General features: G+C 37.8%; 1 protein-coding gene across 48 annotated transcripts in view; it reads left to right on the top strand.

The window, feature by feature from the left end:
- Positions 1–25,318, top strand: part of si:ch211-51h4.2 — a 488,455-nt gene that overhangs the window by 216,481 nt on the left and 246,656 nt on the right. For all 48 annotated transcript variants that reach the window (XR_012387016.1, XR_012387017.1, XR_012386996.1 and 45 more), the window contains 2 exons: positions 8,770–8,910; positions 19,178–19,220. Coding sequence is in view for 22 of the 48 variants with exons in the window: in XM_073916367.1 (XP_073772468.1) it covers positions 8,770–8,910; positions 19,178–19,220 (184 nt within the window). In the remaining 26 variants the exon portion in view is untranslated. The remainder of the gene's footprint in view (positions 1–8,769; positions 8,911–19,177; positions 19,221–25,318) is intronic.

Below are 25,318 nucleotides of genomic sequence, written 5' to 3'. Positions count from 1 at the left end.
GTCATGATATACAGTGCTCAGCATATTTAGGTTCACCCCTCAAAAATCTGTCTTTTAAATTCATATTTAACTATACAATATTATATTTGTTCATATCCCTCAGATTAGTGAGTACTGAAGCCAAATCTGGAGCCTATCTAACAATAACTTATAACGGTCCAAAAACTAGTACACCCAAATTTAAATGTTATAGAAAAATATTAAAAACAAATTAAAAGAGGAAAAAGAAAAATGAAAAATTAAGTTGAAATTTTGAAGATTGTAATTTAATTTTGCAACATTTTGCTTGAATTTAATTGTATTATCTTTCAATTTATAAATATGTTTGGTAACTAAAATATTATTTTAATTAATATATATCTGTTTAATAAATCTGTTTTGTTTAAATGCAACAAAATACATTGCCTATATTCATTGAGAAATGGATAAAAATATTCGTTTTCAAAATGGGGTGTACTAAGTTATGCTGAGCACTGTAGTTTTATTGAACTTTATGAAGGATTTGAGTTCTAAGACAATCTCTAACTTTCACCATTGTTGGGATCAGCATTTCAAGGTTTGCCTAAAATAATGACAATATTGAGTAGTAACTTCCAGAATTGGTTGGTTGATTGGTTGGTTGGTTGGTTGGTTACCCATGTATGTGCCTGTATGTTGTGCTTGTGTGTGTGCACTCTTAACTTTCTGCATTAAAATTCTTAGTCTCGCCCACTTCAGTTTTCCATTCGTCCGTGAAGATGTCAATCTCATTACTCCCTGTGACATCATCACCTTCGCTGCCAATCAGGAAGGAAGCTCAAAGTTAAAAGGGAGGCAAGCGGGGATGGTTGGTTGGTTGGTCAGTTGGATGGATGAATGGATTCATTGATTGATTTATTGATAGATTTATTGATTAATGGATGGATATATGGATTTATAGATGGATCTATAGATGGATGGATGGATTGAAAGAAATGTTCCTGCAAAATAGCTGTTCTTAGTGGCATGGTGTGAATATTTCCTTATAGTGAAGTAGATATGAGAGGGATAATTTAATAAAGATGCTTTAAGCCAGTTTGAATCAATCTTCTCTTAGACAAGAAATTCTTTTGTATGCAGCTTTGTAACTTCCACAGCTGCACAACACACTGCAGTGAAAAGAAAAACAAACAAAAAAAGACATCATATGACATCCTTTAAAGAAACTTTTATCAAACAAAACTATTGTGAATCTCATCTCTGTTTCTTTACACAAGAAACGCTCCAAATCCACTCATGTGTTTTACATTTTAGCTGGCATGCTGTATTATAAGTCTGCTGCCTACTAGACAGTAGACAGCTCGGTTTTTGAACAAGCAGTCAAAGAGAATGTGCATGTGTGTATGAGAAGGAGAGGGAGAGAGAGAAGACCCTTGTGGGCCAATCTCATCTGTCACAGCCAAGCTTCATCATTAATATGCAACAGCAGCCTGCTGATGCTTGGCATTGACCCATTTTCTCGCTGAAATATCACCGCGAGGTTCACGGTGTGAGAGAGAGATGCAGACCTGCACATAATCGGCTTTGCGTGGAACACCCAGGTACAGGGGGGTCTGCTTGAAAACACAAGCACTCATAGCCCGTGATAATGGCCCCCTCTTTGTCCGGCACACTTTTGATTATGTGAGCGACGGGAGTTCAGAACTACTTGTCCGTCCTCCAAAACTGATAACAATGAAATCCGAAGGCATTACACATTTAAACCCGGTCCCTTCGCCGCAAACATGGCCAGCATTTAAAATGTGCCAGGATGACACATGATGGAGCATTATGGCAAATCTATTCATGAGATTCACAGGTAGTAAAGGAGGGAGGGTGAAGCGAGATTTGGTGCATATGGGTGATTCTGTAATCGCAGTATTGATGAAATTTCCTTCAGTTTTTTTTTCCCTTCATTTAATAATTTGTCACTCCTTGGCATGAATTACAATATATACATACACTCACTGGCCACTTTATTAGGTACACCTGTCCAAAGGATTAAGGTAGTTCTAAAGGCAAAAGTGGGTCCAAACAGGTACTAGTAAGGTGTACCTAATAAAGTGGCCTGTGAATGTATGTATATATGCATATCATTGACATTCATGATTTCTTGGCTAAATTAGCTAATGTTCTATTGTTTTTTATTAGGTATAATTGTGTAAAAGGGTTTTAAACTTTTTTTATTTTGGTCAAATTTTATTTGTTTCTAAAAGCCTTCCGTTTGCTAAATGTGCAACATTAAATTGTTTAACCCTTTTGTGCTGTAGGGGATGTTTTCTGGGGTGGTTTTGAGTCTAAATTTGACCACAACATTCTCTGCGTTTCAGAAAATGGAAACATTTTTGGTGACATCTTATTTTGACACATATTTTAAAAAATGCTTTTGGAAATGTTCTAAATATCAATAATACACTCTGGGCAAATGTACTACCCCTTCATTAAGTTAGTGGCTGTTTTTTCCTCATTGACTGCCATTATAATGACATTTGATTGCAAAGCCATGACATGGTTTAATTAAGCATTCTTTATTCTTGGTGGTTTTCCCTGTTGGGAAGAGGTACAATTTGTAATTTTAATGTCAATCATCAATTACAGTGCAACGAAAGCTTAGTTTCAGGCTTTTATATGGAGTTCAATGGAGTAGAGTGTGTGCGTGAGAGACCTTTGTGCACTTATCTTTGTGATGTGTCTGAGAAAATCTCAACAAGCACCTCAGCTCTCAGACCATAGTAAACGTAGTAAGTGTATTTATGCACACACATACTATAGTTTGTTGTTTTAATCCTTATACTTCCAAATAAAAGCCAAAAATGTTTTTGCACAGGCATATCTAAAGGGTTAATGGTGCCAGCTATTGATTAAAAGCAAAAATTACACATTTTACCTCTTCCTAAGAAAACCACCAACAATCAAAAATGTTTGATTGTATTGTGTCAAGGTATTGCAATTTTAAAAATGTTGTTATCATGGAAGTCAATGGTGGCAAAAAACAACCACAAAGTTAAAGAAAGGGTAAATTTCAACAAAATATGAGGGTTAAAACTAGTTATATTACCATACTTTATCATTAGACTGAATTATCTCCTACAACTATGTTGAAAATACTTTAATATGGAAAGTTCCAACACCTACAATTATATTGTAAAAAGTCAAAACTGTAAGAACATTATCAAGAAGAACTTCAGAATTTTTCATAATTATGAAATTATCATTAGTGTAATAAACAACCCAACTGGATTTTTGCTTTAGTTTAACTAGTTAATTAATCTATTACTAATGTATTAAATAATATTTGTTTATATTTATTTGTTTGTTTATAATAGTTTGTTTATAAATAATATTATAAAGAAACTTTTTTTTTCTCCATTAAAGAGGCCAGAGTGCTTTGATTCAATTTGTTGATTCAATTGATTTAATATAAGCAAATGCTTTGTTAAATATTTTCAACTAAATCAGAAGATGTTTTATTTTAGCTAAAAGGAGTAAGTAGGACATTTACAGCAAAATAATAATCATAATAATAAAAATATGATTATACTTAACAACAGGGACCATGACAGACCTGACGTTTGGACTTACTGTTCACAGTCTGGATCAGGGGTCACCAATCTCGATCCTGGAGGGCCGGTGTCCCAGCAGGGTTTAGCTCAAACTTGCCTCAACACACCTGTTTGGGTCTTTCAAGTATACCTAGTAAGACCTTAATTGGCTTGTTTAGGTGTGTTTGATTAGGGTTGAAGCTAAAATCTGCAGGACATCGGCCCTCCATGAACAAGTTTGGTGACCACTGGTCTGGATGATCCTTTTCTTCCACACAGCACACAGGGTCCATTTCTCCCAAAATGTACCCATAATACTGATTCATCTGACAACAGTACAAGTTTTCAATGTGTAATGGTCCATCCCATATCTAGTCAAGCCCACAAGTCAATGGCACTTCTGGACACTGTTAACATAGGGCTTCATTTTGGCATAGTACAGTTTTCACTGGCATTTGTGGATGTAACTACGTGTTGTGGTACTTGACAGGTTTGCCAAAGTAGATATCGCTTATAGATGAATGACGATTCTTGATGCAGTGCCACCTGAGGGATCAAAGATGTTCAGCGTAGGCTTGCGCTCTTGTCCTTTAAGCACTGAAATTACTCCAGATTCCTTGAATGTATTAATTATGCACTGTTGAAGGTGATATTTCCAAATGTCTTCTTATCTTTCTTTGAGGAACATTGTTTTTAAACAAATTCAATGATTTTCTCATGTATTAGTTAACAATCTGGCGATCTTCAGCCCATCTTTGCTTCTAATGGACTAGACCTTTCTTGCATGCTGCTTTTGTACCAAATGATAATTACAATCACCTGTTGACATCACCTGTTTCAAATCTCATCATTTAACCAATTAATAATAAACAAATAAATACATAATCCTATCCCAACTTTTTTTGGAATGTGTTGCAGGTCTGAATACAACCCGGGCTTATTGTGGAAACGTGGCCCCGCGGACGTTTCTGCGGACCGCGATTTACGTCCCGGGAGGTACGTATTCGAGCGTTTTTTGTTTTCGCGGATCCGCGAGAGGCCGCTGTGCGCGCTTTTTCGCGTCTCGGGCGGGCGCCTCTCGGGAGCGCGCGGCGTTCGCGCTCGCGCCGTATACTCGCGAAAAGCCGCCGGATCGAAAAAAAAAAAGCCCTCGTCTTCGATTTCGACCGCGTTTTCGGATCCCGCCGCGTTCTCCCCCCTATTTTTCGGATTCCGTTTTTCGTCTTACCTGATTTCCGGAACTTGCTGTTCCCCGGACTCGATCCCGGTCGTCGTCCACCGCGGCTGGCTCCGGCTCCTCCTCCGGGGCCTCCACTCTGCCGACGCAACGCTGTGAGCTAAGCGGACAAGCTGATTGCATCGGGAAAGCCCTCCCTTCGGAGGTGAGCCGTCGGCCGGCGAGCGCGAAGAGGAGGGGCGGAGCGGCACGACACCGCCCCGCAGCGTTCGCTCGTAAAAAACCAAACGCGGCCTTTACGTACCTCCGGTCACGTAAATCGCGGTCTCCAGAAACGTCCGCGGGGCTACGTTTCCAGAATGAGCTTAGGTTGTCTGAATAACATGGAAAGGATGTATGTTTGCCAATGAAATATTGTTTTAAAATATTGAAACATTGTGGCTACTGAAATGCTGCGGTGTATGCATATTAATGATCCTGTGTACAGAGTAACAGTCTATGTTTTGTTCCGATTAGCCCTTTTTTTTTTTTTATATAGAACTTTATACTGACAGAATTTACATTGTGGACGTTGACAATAGTGTTTGAAGCTTAAAGTATGACATTCCCATGTGTTATTATTCAGCTAGGCATATCCAGATTTTCTATATTAGGCACTTAAAAAGACTTGTGTTTAGGAATTACTAAATCATTAACATTTTCTAATAGGATACTGAAAAGAACAGCTCTTATTACAAGATGCATCTCCAGTTAAGCAATCACCCATATGTAAACTGTCAAGATGCTCATATCTGCATATTAATGTAACGCTTAAGAGGAAAACTGGATGGGCAGATTTGGCTTGCGGTCTGTGATAGAGGGCTTAGGGAAGCTTAAACATGTAATGCAGGTGAGCTGGAGGGATGTTGCTTAAATTGGCACAGGAATGAGGTAACCACTTCTATATGCATGCAGCTGCATCGTGATTGGCAGGGTTTGGTGCACAGGCTCCTCCCAGTGCTTTGTTTGGGAAAGGGAAACATGTTGGATGCACATGCTCTTCCATGATAGAGCTTTTCTGAAGAGTGTGTTGAGTACTTGAGCATTAATTATCAAAGCGTTGAGGGAAATAATGTTCTGACTTCTGTTTAAATGAACACGGTGGGCTGTTGAGACATCTTCCTGCAATGCTCATCCATTTATTAATTTTCTTTTCAGCTTAGTCCCTTTATTAATCCAGGGGGCGCCACAGCGGAATGAACCGCAAACTTATCCAGCACGTTTTTACACAGAGGATGCCCTTCCAGCTGCAACCCATTTCTGGGAATCATCCACAACACTCATTCACACTCATACACTACAGACAATTTAGCCTACCCAATTCTCCTGCCTACCGCATGTCTTTGGACTGTGGGCGAAATGGGAGCATCCGGAAGGAAACCCACGCAAACGCTGGGTGAACATGCAAACTCCACGTAGAAACGGCAACTGACCCAGCCGAGGCTCGAACTAGTGACCCTTTTGCTGTGAGGCGACAGCACTACCTACTGCGCCACCGTGTCTTCCTGCAATATATGTGTTATTTCTGTGTGTGTGTCTATGAACAAAGCAGCTGTACTGCTTAGTATTTACTGGTTAAATACGTATTTTTATTGATCAATTGATTAATTTGTTCATGTTTTTGTGATGAATAGCTAAATCATTTAATGCATCACTTCTCAATACACATATAAATATCTTAAAGTAAATAAATGTCTTTCTGTCGTTCGGATTAGACGTTAAACCAAGGTCCTGAGTTTCTGTGGGCGTTTAAAAATTCCCAGGATGTCCTTTAAAAAAGAGTAAGGGTTTAACCTCGGCATCCTGGCCAAATTTGCCTACTGGCCTCTGTTAATCATGGCCTACTTACCTTCACCATATCATAATTGGCTTCATCACTCTGTCTCCACTCCACCAATTAGCTGGTGTGTGGTGTGTGGTCTGGCGCAATATGGCTGCCGTAAGGTCATCCAGGTAGATTCTGCACACTGGTGATGGATGAGGATTGTGTAAAAGCGCTTTGAGAGTCTAGAAAAGTGATATATAAATGTAAGAAATTATTATTATTATTATTATTATTATTATCATCATCATTATTATTATTAATTATTATTATTATTATTATTATTATTATTATTATTATTATTATTATTATTATTATTATTATTATTATTATTGTAAATAAATAAAATCTAACTGACTCAAACTTTTAAAATATTTTTAAAAAGAGTAAATTAATAGTAGACAACAGTAATTAATAATAGTAGACAACCATTAATTTATTAATAATAGAGTAATTACAGGGATAGTTAAAGGAAAACAGCATTTTGGAATCGTTTACTTATCAGTTCCCCTTTGTTCCATTCTTGCTTGAGTTTCTTCTGTTGAACACAAAAGATACTTTGAAAAATGTTGGAAACTGGTTCTCATGAACTTCCATGATGTTTGTCCTTGGTTAATTTGTTTATTTATATATGTTTATTTATTTTCATCAACAGAACTAAATATTAAAAACCTAATAAAGGTTGATAAACCTAATACATTTTTGGGTGAACTATCCATTGATTGATTGATTAATGATGTGGTAAAGTATATGTATTTTATAGTAATTGATTTTATTTTGTACTATTACATTGACCTAATGTGTATTTGTCATGGTTTGTCAGTTGGCCAAATTGTGCATGTCATGTTTAATATTGTATGTAGTCACATATAATACATTCTGTCCATTTTATATATACCTTTAGAATAACATCATACATTTATATTCTATTATATATTTACCATGTATCATTCAGGACCATATATACACTCGCTGGCCACTATATTAAGGACACCTGTCCAACTGCTCGTTACCGCAAATTTCTAATCAGTCAATCACTTGGCAGCAACTCAACACTTTTAGGCATGTGTCAGGACGATCTGCTGCAGCTCAAACCAAGCATCAGAATGGGGAAGAAAGCGGATTTAAGTGACTTTGAACATGGCATGGTTGTTGGTGGCAGACGGGCTGGTCTGAGTATTTCAGAAACTGCAGATCTACTGGGATTTTCACACACAACCATCTCTAGGCTTTACAGAGAATGATCTGAAAAAGAGAAAATATCCAGCGGCGGTTCTGTGTGCACAAATGCCTTGTTGATGCCAGAGGTCAGAGGAGAATGGCCAGACTGGTTCGAGTGGATAGAAAGGCAACAGTAACTCAAATAAACACCTGTTAAAACCCAGGAATGCAGAAGAGCATCTCTGAACGCACAACACATCAAACCTTGAGGCAGATGTGCTACAAAAGCAGAAGACCACACTGGGTGCCACTCATGTCAGCTAAGAAAGGGAAACTGAGGCTACAATTTGCACAGGCTCACCAAAATTGGCCAATAGAAGATTGGTCTGCTGAGTCTCGATTTCTACTGCGACTTTTAGATGGTAGGGTCAGAATTTGGCGTAAACAACATGGAAGCATGGATCCATCCTGCCTTGTATCAATAGTTCAGGCTGGTGGTGGTGTTATGGTTTGTGGAATATTTTCTTGGCACATTTTGGGCCCATCAATAATAACAATCAAGCATTGTGTCAACGCCACAGGCTACCTGAGTATTGTTGCTGACCATGTCCATCCCTTTATGACCACAGTGTGACCATCTTCAGATGACTACTTCCAGCAGGATATCGCGCCATTTCATAAAGCATGAATCAGCTCAGACTGGTTTCTTGAACATGTCAATGAGTTCACTGTACTCAAATGTCCTCCGCAGTCACCAGAACTCAATCCAATAGAGTACCTTTGGGATGTAATGGAATGGGAGATTCAAATGATGGATGTGGAGCCAACAAATCTGTAGCAACTGCGTGATGCTATAATGTCAATATGGAGCAAAATCTCAGGAATATTTTCAGTCCCTTGTTAATTCTATGCCACGAAGGATTAAGGTAGTTCAAAATTCAGTTCTAGTGAGGTGTACCTAATAAAGTGGCTGATGAGTATAGATTTTTATCATTATTATTCAAAGTGTTTTCTTTCTCTTTGTCTTGCAGGTGTTGGGCAGTCTTAGAGATCGTTCCCCAGATGTCCACGAAGTCACTGCTGGAAGAGAAACTCTTAAATAGCAGCACAGGACAAACAGAGACGACTCATCCAGTACACACATTCATCTACTCCAACATCTCCCTGGAGGAGTGAGTGCACACATGAACAAGCAAACATTGTATGCACATGCATCGAGGCTATTAAAAAATAACATAAAGATATCTCAGAAGATCTGTTGCTGCTACAATTTCCTTAGTTAGTCCATGTAGAAGGTGCAGTTTTTCATAGACTGAAGTCAAATCCCAATTCTAGTTTTTCAGTTTATGAAAAAAAAAACACACACACACAACTGCAAGATACAAGTTTGGCTGTGCCACTTTAGGTTAGCTGTTTGAGCTGTTGTTGTTCTGCTGCTGTACATCTGCATTTAAAAGTACATCTTCTGTCTGTAATGCAAGATGGTAGATAACGAATTACAGCACGTTCGGTACCAGTCACCAAGAATTACAGCTCAATAAAACAAGTCGTACGTTGACTGACAACGCAAGTCAGACTGAATGCGAACACGGGCTCACAATCTTTTTATAAGCGCCGTCTCCTTGGCTTTATCTGTGACAGGAGTCTTTTTTTAGAAATTCGGTACTTGTTTATGTATGAGGCTTGTATTAATATTTAAATGAGCTCTGTTCAGATCTGTGTCATGTGTAATACAACCAGATAGATTTCTGGCCCTAATGATTCTGAGTTGTTTGTGTGACGGTGGGTTAGACTAGCATGATTAGACGCGTCAGACGGTTTCCTCTCTCCCAGATGCTTCCTCACGCACTCATTTTCACTCCGGCACACACCTCAAGTGATATGCCGGGCGCCGTATGATTGACTAAGCAGCACTTAAGCAGGTGAGGACCCTGTAAATAAGCTTTTCCCTCGGAAATGATCTCGTTTTAGACCCTCCCTCCATCTCAGGCTCCTCTGTGCAGAAGGATTCTGCCACCTGGAGACTGTCGAGATTTGCTTTCCGCATCCCCTCCTTTCCAGTGTTTATATCAGTCGAGGTAATCCAGCCAAATCCAAACTAGCGGAGAGATGGAGTTATAGAGAAAGTGTGCTTTGAGTGTGTGTGTCGCTCTGACAGCAGATTCATTGAGCCGCGCAACTCCATTCACTCATCTGTAGGGTTTTATTTATTTATTTATTTTTGTAAAGCTTTACTAGACTGCAATTTTACTCTACAGTTCCCCTGGTATATAATTCACTTTGAAAGTCATTGTTGGTGCTCTTACAAGAATAATTGGCAAAGACTAACACTATTCGAACTATTCAAACAGTATCTAAAGGTGATGTATCAGCCGTAATTTAGAAAACACAACATCAAGGGGAAAATTGAAGGCTTGCTCTTAAACACGCCTGCCACTTGATTTTTTTTTTCCTTCACTTTTTTTTTTCCTTCCCCCCACACACAAAATATTTCCTTTATATTCGCAGTGAAACAGATTTTCATGTCAGTATTTTGACAGTTATTTAATTTAGCTGTCTGCACACCCCTGCTTTTTGAATATGTGAATGTTTTCTTAATGACGACAGGTGTCGAGGGTAGTTATGAGAGGGAATGATGAGACTCTTGAGTTAGAGATCCGCAGAACAACAGTGGCCCCTGGAGGTTGTAAGATGCACTGCGTGAGCTTTGCTCTTCTTCATCAGGTGCATAACCACCTTGAAAACCCAATCTGCTGAACTTCAGTGCAAATCATGACATCGGTTATGAAGTGTTTCTTGCATGCAAGTATGCCAAAATGTTGCGTTAAACTGTTAGTTCACCCAAAAAGTTCAAATTGACTCAATATTTACTCACTCTCAAGTAGTTCCAAACCTTTATGAGTTTCTTTATTCTGTTATAACATCCATAGTAGGATAAACAAATACTATGGAAGTCTATGGTTAAAGGTTTCCAGATTATTTTTCATGCACTGTAAAACCCAACAGTCATCTTAATCAAATGAAATGAGTGTCTTTAACTCAAAATTGACAGAAAGTTATCTCTCATTTGAAAAGAGTTTTGAACTCAGTATTAAAGGTAATGAGTTAATTAAATACCTCAATATTACTTGAACTTAAATGGATTAAGTTCACAGTACTCGTATAGATTCGTTTTTAACTCAAATGGTTTGTTTCAATCAGTTTCTTCAAATATTTTGTGTTGCCTTAGCTTATTATGCTTTACAGTACTCAGTTGGTTTGAGTTCTCTTCATTTATCGGGTTTTACTATGCTCAAATTCCTTCATTTACTCTAATGGATTAAGTTCACAGGACTCATTAGGATTAGTTTTTGAACTTAAATGGTTTGTTGCAATCGGTTTCCTTAAACAGTTTTAGTTATTGGGTTTTACAATGTGGTTAAAAAGAAACGCAAGCCTTTCAAACAAGGGTGATTAAATAATGATAGAACTTTCTTTTTTGGGTAAACTACCTCTTTAAGCTGAATCTGTGCATCGTAACTTGCAATTACACATAAATCAATAAGTAGCTGCTTGTTTGCTGGTTTCAAGTGCTTGTTTACGAGTTTATCCTGCAGTAAGTACCTCATTCATCGTTTGTCTTTCTTTACTAGAGAAATATCCCTCTCTCTTTCTCTCCCTCGCTGTCAGTCTCACTCTTAACACCAATCTTACAACTCACTAATGAGTAAAAGCCTCCCCTCAGGGCCTTCATGTGTAGTGAGAGTCTCTTGAGGCTCTCTAAAAGCTGTAGTGCTAGATTTCATCTTCACATCCAGTTTAGGCTTTCATTTGCACATTCGATTCAATTAGCTGTTTCGTATTGTCTCTTAACAGCAGAGCGGTCTGTGCGTTTGACTCGGTTGCCTTATTCAAATGTGCTAGCTTTCACAGAATTGTGACAAAGACCTGGGGACAATGCGGTCCACACCTGGGTGTGAGGACGCGAGGGATTTTCGGTGGTAAATGTGGGACGTTTGGTCTCCTGACAGAACTGTAGAAGTTTTGAAAAATGGAGGTCAGACATGAAGCGTTCGCACCATCCTTTGGCTGCAGAGAGGAGGACTCTGGGGGACGTGAAGAGAAAGAAATAATTAAAGCCAAGAGAAATTCATTCGCGCCAGAGTTACAGAGAATGTCATTTCCACTGCATTATGCGTCTCTCTTACAAAAGCCCGGGTTAAATATTTTAAAGGCCTGACTGGCTTTCATCTGGCAGCGGCCTCCATTATTGAAAGCGAAATATACTTAAGAAGACAGAGGCTTTACCCCACAGCTAGAGGGTCAGGCGGCTTCAGATGCTGACTTTAAAAGGCCTTGCGTTTGATAACCTCTGGATTCATTGATTATATACAGCTGATGGATTCTGAGCACTGACTCAGAGCTTTGCTTTTTCAATTCAATTAAGGCACTATAGTGGAGCTACTCGATATTTTTTGTGCGCAGGCAATTATATTGTCAGTCTGCCGATTGATTTGTCTACATTCATTAAGACTTTTTTACAATTGGAGCAGAGGTGTTTTTTTAACATTTATTATTTTTGGGATGAATTAGATAATGCCATTGTTTCTACTGATATGTTGTTTTAACCCTGGTTGTTATATACACGTTTCATTTTATTTAGTGGAAAAAGATAGAAATGGACTAGGTAGTTAAAAATGTATTAATAAAATAAACTAATAACTTACAGTTTTATTATTGGTATAGTTTTTCCATAGTTACTCTGATAAAACAAAACTAAATTTGCTAGTCATATTGCAGTTGTTTAACTACTTTAAAATAGACTACTATGTTATAAAGTAACAATGTGATGAAAACAAGCCCACCAGCTCATTTTCAGGGGAGAAATGTGAGTTTGTGAGGGTTCAAAAACATTATGGTTGTGCTAGGTGGTGTTTATTTAAAGGTGCAGTAGGTGATCTGCCAAAATGCTAACCGCTTAGCATATTATCTTTGGACGGCGGGGAGGGACTGTGATTCAAAGCCACACCCCCTAAAATCGCGAGCGTGCGCGCACCGCGTCACAACAGCAGACAGACAACCCACTAGTTCATATCATTCGCTAGTTAGTTAGTGCCAGCGCCGTGCAGGAATTACATGAAATACTTTGCCACACTTACATGCTATTTCAGAGCGAATATTCAGAGTAGCATGGTAAACAGTATAGGAAGGCTATCATTGTTCAGAAATGGCCCAATGTGAATATAAAAGCAATTTCAACTCAATAAAGCAGGTTGGGCGGAATAGCGCTATTTACTGGTGTTTTGTTGTTAAACTAAATATAACTATACATTATAGATGCTGTCAAAGGACCTTATGAAACTGAAAATACTCACATCAATCTTTCACCGGGAGATTTCACTGGCTGAACAACACGTCTGTGCATATGAGTCATTCATAACAACACAATCTAACATAAACTTAGCCGGACAAAGTTTTAAAACAACATTACCTGTCTAACAGTGGTACTTCAGCCATGGTGTCGTCCTTCCTCCAGCGTGCTAAAGTAACTCCAATATTGATTCAGGTTTTTAAAAGTTTCAATTCTGCATTTGATTTCTCCCGATCTGTCTCGCGACTGCGCGGCCGCTTTAAGGGCGAATTATACCCGCGCCTGGCTTTACAGTAATCGGCCCAAGCTTGTTTGTCCTTCGGCGCCTCCGGCTCCAACTCAGCATCGGTGAGCGGCCCGCAGCTCGCTCGCGCGCATGCGTTTGTGAAGCAGACAGGCACGCGCTAATGGCGGATCTGCGTGAACAGATGCGCAGAAGTCCGAATCTACATATGCTAACAGACAGTCTGACCTGCTTATCGGAATTATGGGAGATGTCGGTCCGACTCTATTTAATTGGATGAACATTTTTTAGTTTTATGCTTTACCCAGAATATAAAAATACATATAAACACATTTAGATCATTTACTGTAATCATTACTATTGGACTGTGAAGAGACTTTCAACCAGCACAACAAAAATGTTTCTGAAGACAATCACCTACTGCACCTTTAAAGTGCCAGAAAGTCCATCCACAGTGAAGGTGTATACAAAACGGTTTGAGTTCTCTTCATTAATGGGGTTTTACTGTGCTCAAATTGCTTAGTTTACTCAAATGGACTAAATTCACAGTTCTCATTAGTATTAGAACAAAACAGGAACATAAATCAAAAAAAAAAACATACTCCAAGTATATCTTCAAAAAAATAATAACAACAGTTATCCACAATATACATGTTTGCTTGAGGCACTGCAGTAGCACTCTTGCATTGATTTGGTAAACAAGCTATATTCTGGAGTTGGGCTCTAGCTTATATAGCCTAAACTCCTGCTCGTTTGCGGGCTTGTTTGTGGGCAAACATAATTTATTCGTAACAAACAGGCCATTTGGAAGTTGAAACAAAGAAATAAAATAAGTCCTCTGTAACATCGTTACATTTTAGCACTTCAAATAGGCCTATATGTACACTTAGCCTTTAAGTTGGCCAACACACCAATGAAAAGAAGTCTTTCTTACCAAATTCAATTAAAATAAATTCTAAATTTTGACAGGTGTTTGGCAATTACGAAATTAAGATAAAGGCTCTGCAGGATTTGTTTTGCCACTTCTCTTTAATATCTGGCCTTAAGGCGACGGTAAAGCTGAATATTAAAAGAATAGCTTAATGCCAACATTAGCCTGTATACCACAAATTAGGTTTTTATGGTTTAATATTTATTTATCATTTAAAAACCCTTTACTCACCAAGATTAGGCTGCTTGTTTTTGTGGAGGAACATTATTGAATCCACTGTAAATGGCTTTAGCGCAGTCCTGTGTTTAGGGTGTTGCATCCAGCAGCACTGAACACCCTTTCACTGCTGCTGCTACAGGCCGAGATAGTTCTGATCTGGCTAATTTCGCAATTTGCTAATTTTGGATAGGATTGTTTATTCATCTTCTACCAGCCATTTACTCCATTTACTCCAAGTATATCTACAAAAAAAAAATAATAATAACAACAACCGGTATCCACAATATACGAGTTTGCTTGAGGCACTGCAGTAGCACTGTTGCATTGACTTGGTAAACAAGCTATTTTCTAGAGTTGGGCTCTCTAGCTTATGTAGCCTAAACTCCTGCTCGTTTGTGGGCTATACCATTACAAGTTCCTACCAACCTACAGTAACTTTAACCTCACTGTATACCAATGCTCTTTGATTAGGGTTAAAAGGTATGGTTAAAATAGTTAGGCTAAGGTTACTGTAGGTTGGTAGTGACATATTTTTGATTAAGTTTGTTTCAGGGGTTTTAAAACTGCTCACAAATTTAAAGTTTTAACATATATAACTGGTCCATGAAGTTTACATAATATATAGGACACTTTTTTTTATTCTGGGGTCTCCTTTGGTTGTTTCCCTTGTTTTTACAGTTAGTCTAAAGTTACCGTATTTTGATTAAAATGAGGCCACTTCTAGGTAGGACACTTTTTCATTTTTTTATTTTTATTGTTTTTAAATCTCCTCTTTAAAAGTTACTTTAAAGGTGAATAGCCCTGTTTAGTTAAATAAACTGTAAGTAATATTGCTGTTTAGTGTTATTATTATTATTATTATTATTTTTATGCAGGCATTGTAAAGATTGTAAAGCTTTGGGGGCTCGACGTTAACGACAAGGCTCAACAAGGGAATTTTTTGATGAGCAAGTAAAAGTGAATTTTACTTTCCCTAGCGGACAAGTAAACTATAAATGTGAAACTGGAAAAGAAAGCAAATGCTAATTTAAATGAGCAGTAGTTGTGAAATATGCTTGACTAATTAGAATATGACTGTACTTTTCCTCTGGCAGTAGTAAGGAAGTGAGCAGTTTTCATTTTCTATAAATATGTTTCTCAAGCCTGCACAGACCAGCTAAGCACCTGGGAAAGCATCAAACTCCAAAAAAGACCACGGAGTCTAAGACAGAATGTAGAAAAAAAGGAAGAAGATATGAAGGGAAGTTTTGGCTTGATATAAAGATGTAGATGTTAGATGTTGTCTAATTTGTCTGAAAAGTTATTCATCAGAATAATTTAAAACTTTATCTTCGGTACATGGCAGCTGTTTAAAAAAAAACAAAAAAAAAAAACATAGAATTTCACAGTTTCTGTCAGAAGTATGCATTAGTCATTAGAGGAAAAAAAACCCAAACATATGTTCAATGCACACACAGATTTAGATTCTGCTCCATATGTGTGATCTGCTTTATGTGTATAAAGACATTACCTGATAAACATGGTTCATTAAGGTTATGCAAAATCTTAACTTATACACATGTTCTTATAATTAGACATCATCTTGCTCACATTGCTTATAAAATCATTTTGCTTTTATTTTAATATAATTATGAATTCAGAATTCCAAACCATCATTCATTAACGAAAGTGAAACTGCTCAACTTCAGTTAAAGTCGAACAATTAAACACCCGAAATTACATGAAACTCCGGAGGAACATTATTAAAGGGACATTGAAAAACTCAAATATATAAAATACAAATTGATGCATACTTTTTCAATTAATATGATTAAAATATTTGTTGTTTTGTCAAATAAAAGATTTTTCTAGAGTCATCCATTATAATTTTGTGGCTTAAAAGTATCAGTTCAGGCACCATTTTGGCACCAGTACCATTTTAAAAGTATCGATTTAGCATCAGTATCGAAATAACCCCAAACTACGGAGACCCGGAAGGGATGTGATGATGGAGAAAAAATTGGTGGAAAAAAAAACTGTGTGGAAAAAAACCTATTTCTAAGGTTTTTGCGTTCCCTCGCAAAAATGTTTTGCGTTATCTCGCAAAGATGTTTCTCCACAAACGCTTCTTGTTCACTTCATTCAAATAAACCCTCCCGTTTTTCCGCGATCGTCGCCTTTCATATGCAACCTCTGAACCAGTGATTGCATATATAAGCACTGACTGACAGACTCGCACCGTACAATAAACTGATCCCAGATCAGCTTCTGTACACGCCATTTAAAGTAATACCTCTGTTATCAAACGAGTGAGCAACAAATGGATCTCTGGTTTTGTTTATTTTGATAACAGAGGTGTCTCTGTAAGAATGCACAGATCTATAATGAAAGCATTCCATTACTTTAGAAACTGTTTGTGCTCATTTAAGAGAAAAAATAGCTGTTTAAAATAAAACATGCAGGACGGATGTTACATATTATTCAGTGTATCTGTTTAAACATACACCCAAATTCAAAAGTGTCCTTCGTTTTTGCTCCTCTGTAAATGGCGTGTACAGAAGCTGATCTGGGATCAGTTTATTGTATGGAGCACGTCTGTCAGTCGGCGCTTATATATGCATTCACTGGTTCAGAGGTGCATATGAAAGGCAACGATCGACGCACAGCTTTACTGGAAAGAAAGTGGGATAGAATGGTAAAATATGGGAGAATTTCGGCAAAAACGGGAGGGTTTACATCAGGTGTGCTCAACCCTGTTCCTGGAGATCTACCTTCCTACAGAGTTTAGCTCCAACCCCGATCAAACACACCTGAACCAATTAATTAGGACCTGAACAGCACTTGATAATTACAAACAGGTGTGTTTGATAAGGGTTACAACTGAAATCTGCAGGAAGGTAGATCTCCAGGAACAGGGTTGAGCACTCCTTTGTTTACATGAATGAAGCGAACAGGAAGTGTTTGTGGAGAAATAGCTTTGCGAGATAACGCAAAACATCTTTGCGAGGGAACGCAAAACATCTTGAAAAATATGTTTTCCAATCACTTTGTTTATTTTTCTCCCAGTGAGTTTTTTTTTTTTCTTCCACCAATTTTTTCCCCCATCATCACATCCCTCTCAGGTCTGCGTACCAAACTATACCCACTCTGTATAACTTTTTATATTTTTTAGCGTCAAACTTTTAGATGGACTATATACATAGTAAAGCTCAAAGTGTCTTCTTTCCTATGATACCTAATTAATGTTTGTAGCTCACTGGAGTCAATCACTGTTACTATTTAAAGTTAGGTAAGTGTAAAGATGCGGTCACACTAGAGTTTGATAATGTGAAATTCTGTCATGCAGTGCTGCAACAAGAGGCGGAATTAAACAAGATCATTAGACATTTAAAAAAAGCGAGCGGTTGGTCCATGTTTTAAATTTTTGTCCAGAAAGGTCATGTTATGATCCTCGATTGGTCTCACACCGTCAAGTGATGCGATTTTGCAGGTCAGAGTTCATCAAGCTTGAACTTTGCACCGCAGGGACCTGCGAAACTTGACCCATGACCTTGCGTTTCCGGTCTGACGCATTCGCGTGCATATGAATGGAAGTCTATGGGGAGAAAAGTTCAGTGTGACCACAGCTTAAATCAGCAGAAGAAAGTGCTGGCTTACAGGTTAAACCTCATATGAAAGGTTGCAATTTTTTTCTCTGTCTACGTATAATTAACTTAAATTAGCTTAAATTAACAGGTGACTGACAAATGTACTTTATTCCAACCCCATGACAATTTTTTATGTCAAGGCACTGCTCTATGTCTGTGAATATTACTGTGAATATTAATATATGTGTGCGTATGGTTTTGTGTGTGAGTGTGTTATTGATAAATTTATGATTGCTGTTTAACACTAAGTTATGATAAAATTGCCTCTTGTTACAGTTATGAAATAGTTACAAGCAGGAAATGTTCATGGGCCAATGACATGACCCCAGTGAAATGGTCTATTTGTCTTGCTTTGAATTGAAACGCGAATAAGATAAAGTGAAGTCAGTAAACCAGCTCTGTCTCCTCATTCCTGGCCTGAAGCAAAGCAATTGGCAAATAATTGTCAGCCAACAAGGACCAAAACAATGTATTTAGTCGTAGTTCTGCCATTGTCTCGTGTGTGGCTGAATCTCTTCAGTTGATTTGCTGTTAGTCGTAACCTCCCGGACGATTTAAAACTGGCCAGACATTAAGTGCTACTGCAAGATTCCTCTCTCCAAAAGCAGATTAGTACCTCTGAAATTCAGCCCTACAGCTACAAAGCCACACAGTAAAAAGACCGAAAACTATTTGAATTTCAAAGACACAGGGACCGAGCCAAAAGCAAGGACTTTATAAGACACAACAGTGAATGAAAATGGAATGGAGAATCAGTCCACACGTTCCCAGAGGGCTGACTGTTTGAAAGATCGGAGGTACGCTTTACCCTGTGGACCAAACCTAGAAAAGTTTTTACCGAGTCTTGTAACGGATTCACTCCATGCTCCACATGCAGCACCCTTTTGGCCTTGCCTTTAGGCTTTTGACCGCTTATCTAGCCTGCTCTTTAATGTCATTGGAGTAACGAAAAAACTGGATTTTAGAGTCAAAGTACCTCTCAGTAATAGATAGTATATCACACTTTCCTCTGGTTATTTAATCCATTCTTTTGCCAGCATGTTAATTTGAACATTTTCTTTCTTTGCAGGTCCGAGAAGGCTGGGGAAATCGCAACGATTCCTCTCACCAAGGTAAAGGCCATTATGCTCTTCTCAAATTTTTATTCAGAGATGGTATAATAGTGAAAACCCTGGGTGGGTGTATTGAAATGTCTGCAGAGCTTTGCCTATTTGACAGGCCTAGAATAAGTAAACATTAAGATGCTCCTACTGTGTTTAAGCTGTTGAGTGTAGGGTTTCTGATATAATGTACACTGGAGTGCTTTTTGACTTTCAAAGTTCAAGTGTTTTGCAAGCGAGAGCGGCCACTATGTGGCTTGAGATGCTCTGATGACATGCGTGTCTGATGACTTCATGTCTGAATCACAGATTATTACCGTTGCCTGCGGATGACATCTTGATTTGTCGGAGCGGTGTTTCTTTTTAACTCTTTCTAAAGGATCATACTGTAACTTCACAAGACTGCAGCTAAAGGCAGTTCGACCTTTATATGTATATAAAAGTGTTCCTGTATATGTTCGGACTTGGAAGGGTATTTCATTTTACGTCACATTACATTATAATTTTTGAATGGATTGAAATTAATAATGTGTATTTTGAGGGTCTTAAAGGGGTAGTTCACCCAAAAATAAAAATGTGAGCAATATCACACAATGTGGCTGTATAACGACTCTGGTGGTAGGCGTGCATGGTGTCCCATCAGTGATGATATACAGGCATATCGCACTGCAACTTGTGTGATATTGCATTTATACAACAGTTTTATGGCGTAATTGTGTATATATATATTACAAAAAAATCTGACACGGAAAGTCTAGAAATCCTTTTGTATTAGGAGCTACTTTCTTCCGCTATTCATTCACATTTTCAGCTGTTGTCAGAACAGCAGAAACCATTGCTACTTCACCAATGTCACTTTAGAGCTAGTATTTGAAAGATTCTCTAGCGTAATGTCTAAGGTGTGGACAAAACTGGTGATTTTGCTCACATTTTAAGATTATAAGGCTGTACGGCATGAAATGCCATCAGCCTACAGAGATTTCCCAGTATTTCTCTGTTGCAATTAGGGGAACACAATAATTATCCTCAAAAAAGCCAAAGCTAGCTCACTCACTAATTTTATAATGTTTTTAACAGCTTTAGTTTGAAAATATCTGATACTTTCTCTTCTAATGGCTTATTATGGGGTCTCTGTCGCCATCATGTGGATGGACAAGGTCAACCGTTTTGCACTGCTCAATGAAAGGCTGATGGATGCTGACGCTCTGTATCTCAGAAATGATAAATATGTAAAATAAGCACTTTCCTTATAAATAAACTGCAAAGTTGCAATCTAAACAGCTACACTATTGCCTAAAAAGCTTCAAAAGTACATTATGTTGTCCAACAGCTGAAATATTTGTCAAACTGTAGTGAGTTTATTGATCTGCTGTCACTCTATGTGGGCGGAGTAATACAGAAGAGTGAAGAGGCTGTAAGAGTTCTGAAATTGCAGAATATTGCACGGCTATCAGCCAATCAGATTCGAAAACCAGACAGAACTGTTGTATAAATGAATATATTGTCTATGCAGTTTGTTTGTTTGTTTGTTTGGCAATATTAATCCAAGTGCATTGATTGCAAGAAAAATAACATCAGTCTGTTTATTATAGTCGTGTGATTAAGATGAACTTTCATGTTAATATTATGAACAACTCATATGGGTTTGTTTACTTACAATAATAACATAGCGTGTGTGTGTGTGTGTGTGTGTATATATATATATATATATATATATATATATATATATATATATATATATATATATATATATACTGTGTATATATATATATATATATATATATATATATATATATATATATATATATATATATATATATATATATATATATATATATATATATATATATACTGTATGGTAATATGTGTAATATGTATTTGATATTTCTAAGAATGTTTTCATTTTTATTTCTATAACAATATATAGAAATACATTCATTAATGGCAATTTAGTGCTTAGACACAAAATGGGTTAAAATATATATTCGGCTGATCCAACCAGAACCAAAATGTGTAAGCAATATACACTTTTCAATGAATAATGAAAGTTAAACACCTTGTTTTCAATAAACAATTCCAAATAAAATTCACATTTTTTTTTCTATTTTACAAATTGACAACCTGCTTACGAACAACAGGTCAGCAAGCGGTGTTATTTAAAAATATGTTCCTTTTTTTACCCATGAAAAAAATGAAAACAAAACAGCATGTGGCTTCAACGCAGCATGATAATGAGTAAATAATGGCAGAACCGTAAATTTGGGGTGAACTATTTTTGTGAATAATGCAGCCGACTAAAAGACACAGCCTTACCCTTCGGGAGAAACCCTTCTCGTGTGTACAGTGTTTGGCAATGCTGTAGCAACTAGAGTGTGAAAAATCATTCTGCTGTGTCTCGTGCCTATGGCCGGTACTCTGGAAATGAGCTTAGAGGCAGGAGAGGAATCAAAATAATGAATAATGCATGACTAAATATTTTCAAGCGCACTCTTCATATCCTGGCGCTCCTCTCGGTTTGCTTGAGTCTTACCAACCTTGTAATGAGGCTAAATATTTCCATTCCAATCTGTTAGCATACAAAGATCCCAGCCTCTACGCGAGACATTCTCGAAAGCTTCCCATGCGTTGGTGTTTGGTAATGTGCATCATCGTAAAAACGGTTTGAGTTCTGGCTCAGTGCATTGGCTCTGAGATTTTTTCACAGGTACAAAGGGGCTGTTACCGTGCCCTTGTGTTAACAAGCTTTGCCACCTCAATGGCACCCCTATATTTGCAATCGAGGGATAGTGGATTAGTGAAAAATGCATTTTACAAAAGTTGTAGATGGAGTCCCCAGATGGGAAAGGTGTGAACTTTGAATCATTTTTGTTGCCAAATAATGGTAGAAAAATCACCAGAAAAGTACCTGCTCATAATAAACCAAAATACCCTAAATTTTGTTACTTTATAAAGGAAATCTATCAACATAATAACAAGATTTGGTGCTGTAGTACATCATTAAACTAGTCAAAGCCATGTTCTGTAATCTAAATATTTTTTGTAATTAACTCATCTTACTACATTTGGCATTCCTGCAACGTTTATATCATGCAGTTAGATGGCCTCTAGCACAGAACATGTAGAACAAACTGTGGGTTAAAGGGGAAATGAAGCACTTACTCAAGTTTACCTTATTTGTACATTGGATTCCACCTTAATGAAAATATATTAAACAAACTTGATTAATGTAACCGTTTAGCAGAAAACGGCATGTTTTACTATAGATTTTAGACCTAGGGTGCCGCCTTCTTGGAATGTCGCTGTGTCTGACGTCACAGGGTTGGTTGAGTTCCCTCTGCTGAACAGAAACAATGGAAGTAAAGGAGACTGTAAAGCCTAATTTAACCCAATGTGTGAAGTTGTGGACGTGAAGATGCTGCAAATACAGGCATCAGATGTGTGTCTAATATAAAAGTATAGATTTTTATTCTGTTCTTCTTTTTTTTTTCCTTTTTAATTACTGATCATTTGATGTGCTTTGATTCACTCTCTGTATTACGCTGCCTGACTGCCTGTCCTGGTTTCCACCATGATTGTAACGGACTGAACACAGAGACTGGACAGCCTAATTTAACCCCCTGCATGAAGTTGTGGACGAGCATCACAGCGCTGGTGAAAATACAACACATACAAGCATTTAAGGGTCTTGAGTTGTGTGTTTTTCTTCTGTTTATACTGTTCGTTTAATTCGCTGTGATCCTCTCGTGCTGCTCCAGCTCTGCCTGACAAGGGAATTCAGACCAATACAATGATTAAAATCATACACGACTTTACTAAGTCACTTCTGTGTGGGTTATGTCAAGACATATTCGATCAACTCGATCTTGCAACATGTATGACGGATAAAAACTCGGCATAAGAAACACCGCGCTGATCTCAGTTTGGTTTGAACATGAGCAGAGGTGAGGGGCTGTACCCGCCATTATTACGTCAACACCAGACCTAGTTGAAACCACAGGCAGTCAGGCAGCATAATACAGAGAGTGAATCACTACTGACGTCATTTCGAGTTCATAGGTGATGATAAACATGGAAGTTTGTTCATGATTTAGGTTGCTGAAACAATTTGCTCCTGAGTTTTGTTGGACTTCTCCTTTGTCTGCGCTTCACTCTCGCGTTTGTCCTTTTCTTTCTGAATGAATCAGATGGCGGAGACACTTCAATAATCACACACATGGTATCATCAGCCCAAGAAGTTCGTTTATATCAAATATAGACGCAGTCTGTAATAGTAATAACATTATATAAAAGCAAATTGTCATGAATACATTTAAAATAGCCCCCTGTCATGAAGGCGGCATGGAGGTAGAGGTTTTTATATTTATGTAGAAAATAATTTTGTAACGTTTTAATATTTTTTTTTCTTACATCCTGTGTGTATTAAGCAATATGTAAGCATTTAACCCAGTATAGGCGCATAACTAACATGCTTTGCGCTGGACTTTAGACCAGCTTTTAGTTGTTCGATTGTGCAGTCAATTTCAGTTCCTCAAATTAGCAAGGCAACAACTATGTGCCTTGACACACCTCCTTTTTAGACAGGAACACCCATGAATCCACAAAGTGGCGCAAATGGATTTGCTATTTAAACAATGTGGTGCAAAATGTGTAAATTAGGGTTGCGCTGGTCTGAAAAAAGCAGCAAATCGCGCCATACACGCCTTGCGCCTTATTGCCCCGGGTGTATGATAGGGTCCAATGTCATCTTTGCAATTGCCAAGAGCATGCATCAAGTTTAATTTCATGATCACCTTCAAGTAAAGGATTACTAAATCGCCTTTGATTAAGTGTCCAGCCCTAAGGTCAGTGCACCGTACCATTGCTTGTGCTTGTGGTAATACATCATCAGTTTTTAACATGCAATGATAGCATCTTTTATTTGTGATTCAACTGTGTTGTTGGACTATTTTTTCTGTGCACCTATCATATTTTATCAGCTTCATTCTGATAAAGTGTGTGCCCACTAAAAGCACAAGTGGCTCCTGACTGGCCCCCCACTTACTGGTCTTACTGAAAAGTGAAAGTATCCGCCATTATTACGTCAACACCAGACCTAGTTGAAACCACAGGCAGTCAGGCAGCATAATACAGAGAGTGAATCACTACTGACGTCATTTCGAGTTCATAGGTGATGATAAACATGGAAGTTTGTTCATGATTTAGGTTGCTGAAACAATTTGCTCCTGAGTTTTGTTGGACTTCTCCTTTGTCTGCGCTTCACTCTCGCGTTTGTCCTTTTCTTTCTGAATGAATCAGATGGCGGAGACACTTCAATAATCACACACATGGTATCATCAGCCCAAGAAGTTCGTTTATATCAAATATAGACGCAGTCTGTAATAGTAATAACATTATATAAAAGCAAATTGTCATGAATACATTTAAAATAGCCCCCTGTCATGAAAGCGGCATGGAGGTAGAGGTTTTTATATTTATGTAGAAAATAATTTTGTAACGTTTTAATATTTTTTTTTCTTACATCCTGTGTGTATTAAGCAATATGTAAGCATTTAACCCAGTATTGGCGCATAATTAACATGCTTTGCGCTGGACTTTAGACCAGCTTTTAGTTGTTCGATGGTGCAGTCAATTTCAGTTCCTCAAATTAGCAAGGCAACAACTATGTGCCTTGACACACCTCCTTTTTAGACAGGAACACCCATGAATCCACAAAGTGGCGCAAATGGATTTGCTATTTAAACAATGTGGTGCAAAATGTGTAAATTAGGGTTGCGCTGGTCTGAAAAAAGCAGCAAATCGCGCCATACACGCCTTGCGCCTTATTGCCCCGGGTGTATGATAGGGTCCAATGTCATCTTTGCAATTGCCAAGAGCATGCATCAAGTTTAATTTCATGATCACCTTCAAGTAAAGGATTACTAAATCGCCTTTGATTAAGTGTCCAGCCCTAAGGTCAGTGCACCGTACCATTGCTTGTGCTTGTGGTAATGCATCATCAGTTTTTAACATGCAATGATAGCATCTTTTATTTGTGATTCAACTGTGTTGTTGCACTATTTTTTCTGTGCACCTATCATATTTTATCAGCTTCATTCTGATAAAGTGTGCCC

This window comes from Danio rerio, chromosome 11 (assembly GCF_049306965.1).
Source record: "Danio rerio strain Tuebingen ecotype United States chromosome 11, GRCz12tu, whole genome shotgun sequence".
NCBI classification, from domain to species: domain Eukaryota; kingdom Metazoa; phylum Chordata; class Actinopteri; order Cypriniformes; family Danionidae; genus Danio; species Danio rerio.
The sequence above is the reverse complement of the archived record's forward strand: the minus strand, read 5'-3'. Positions and strand labels throughout refer to the sequence as shown.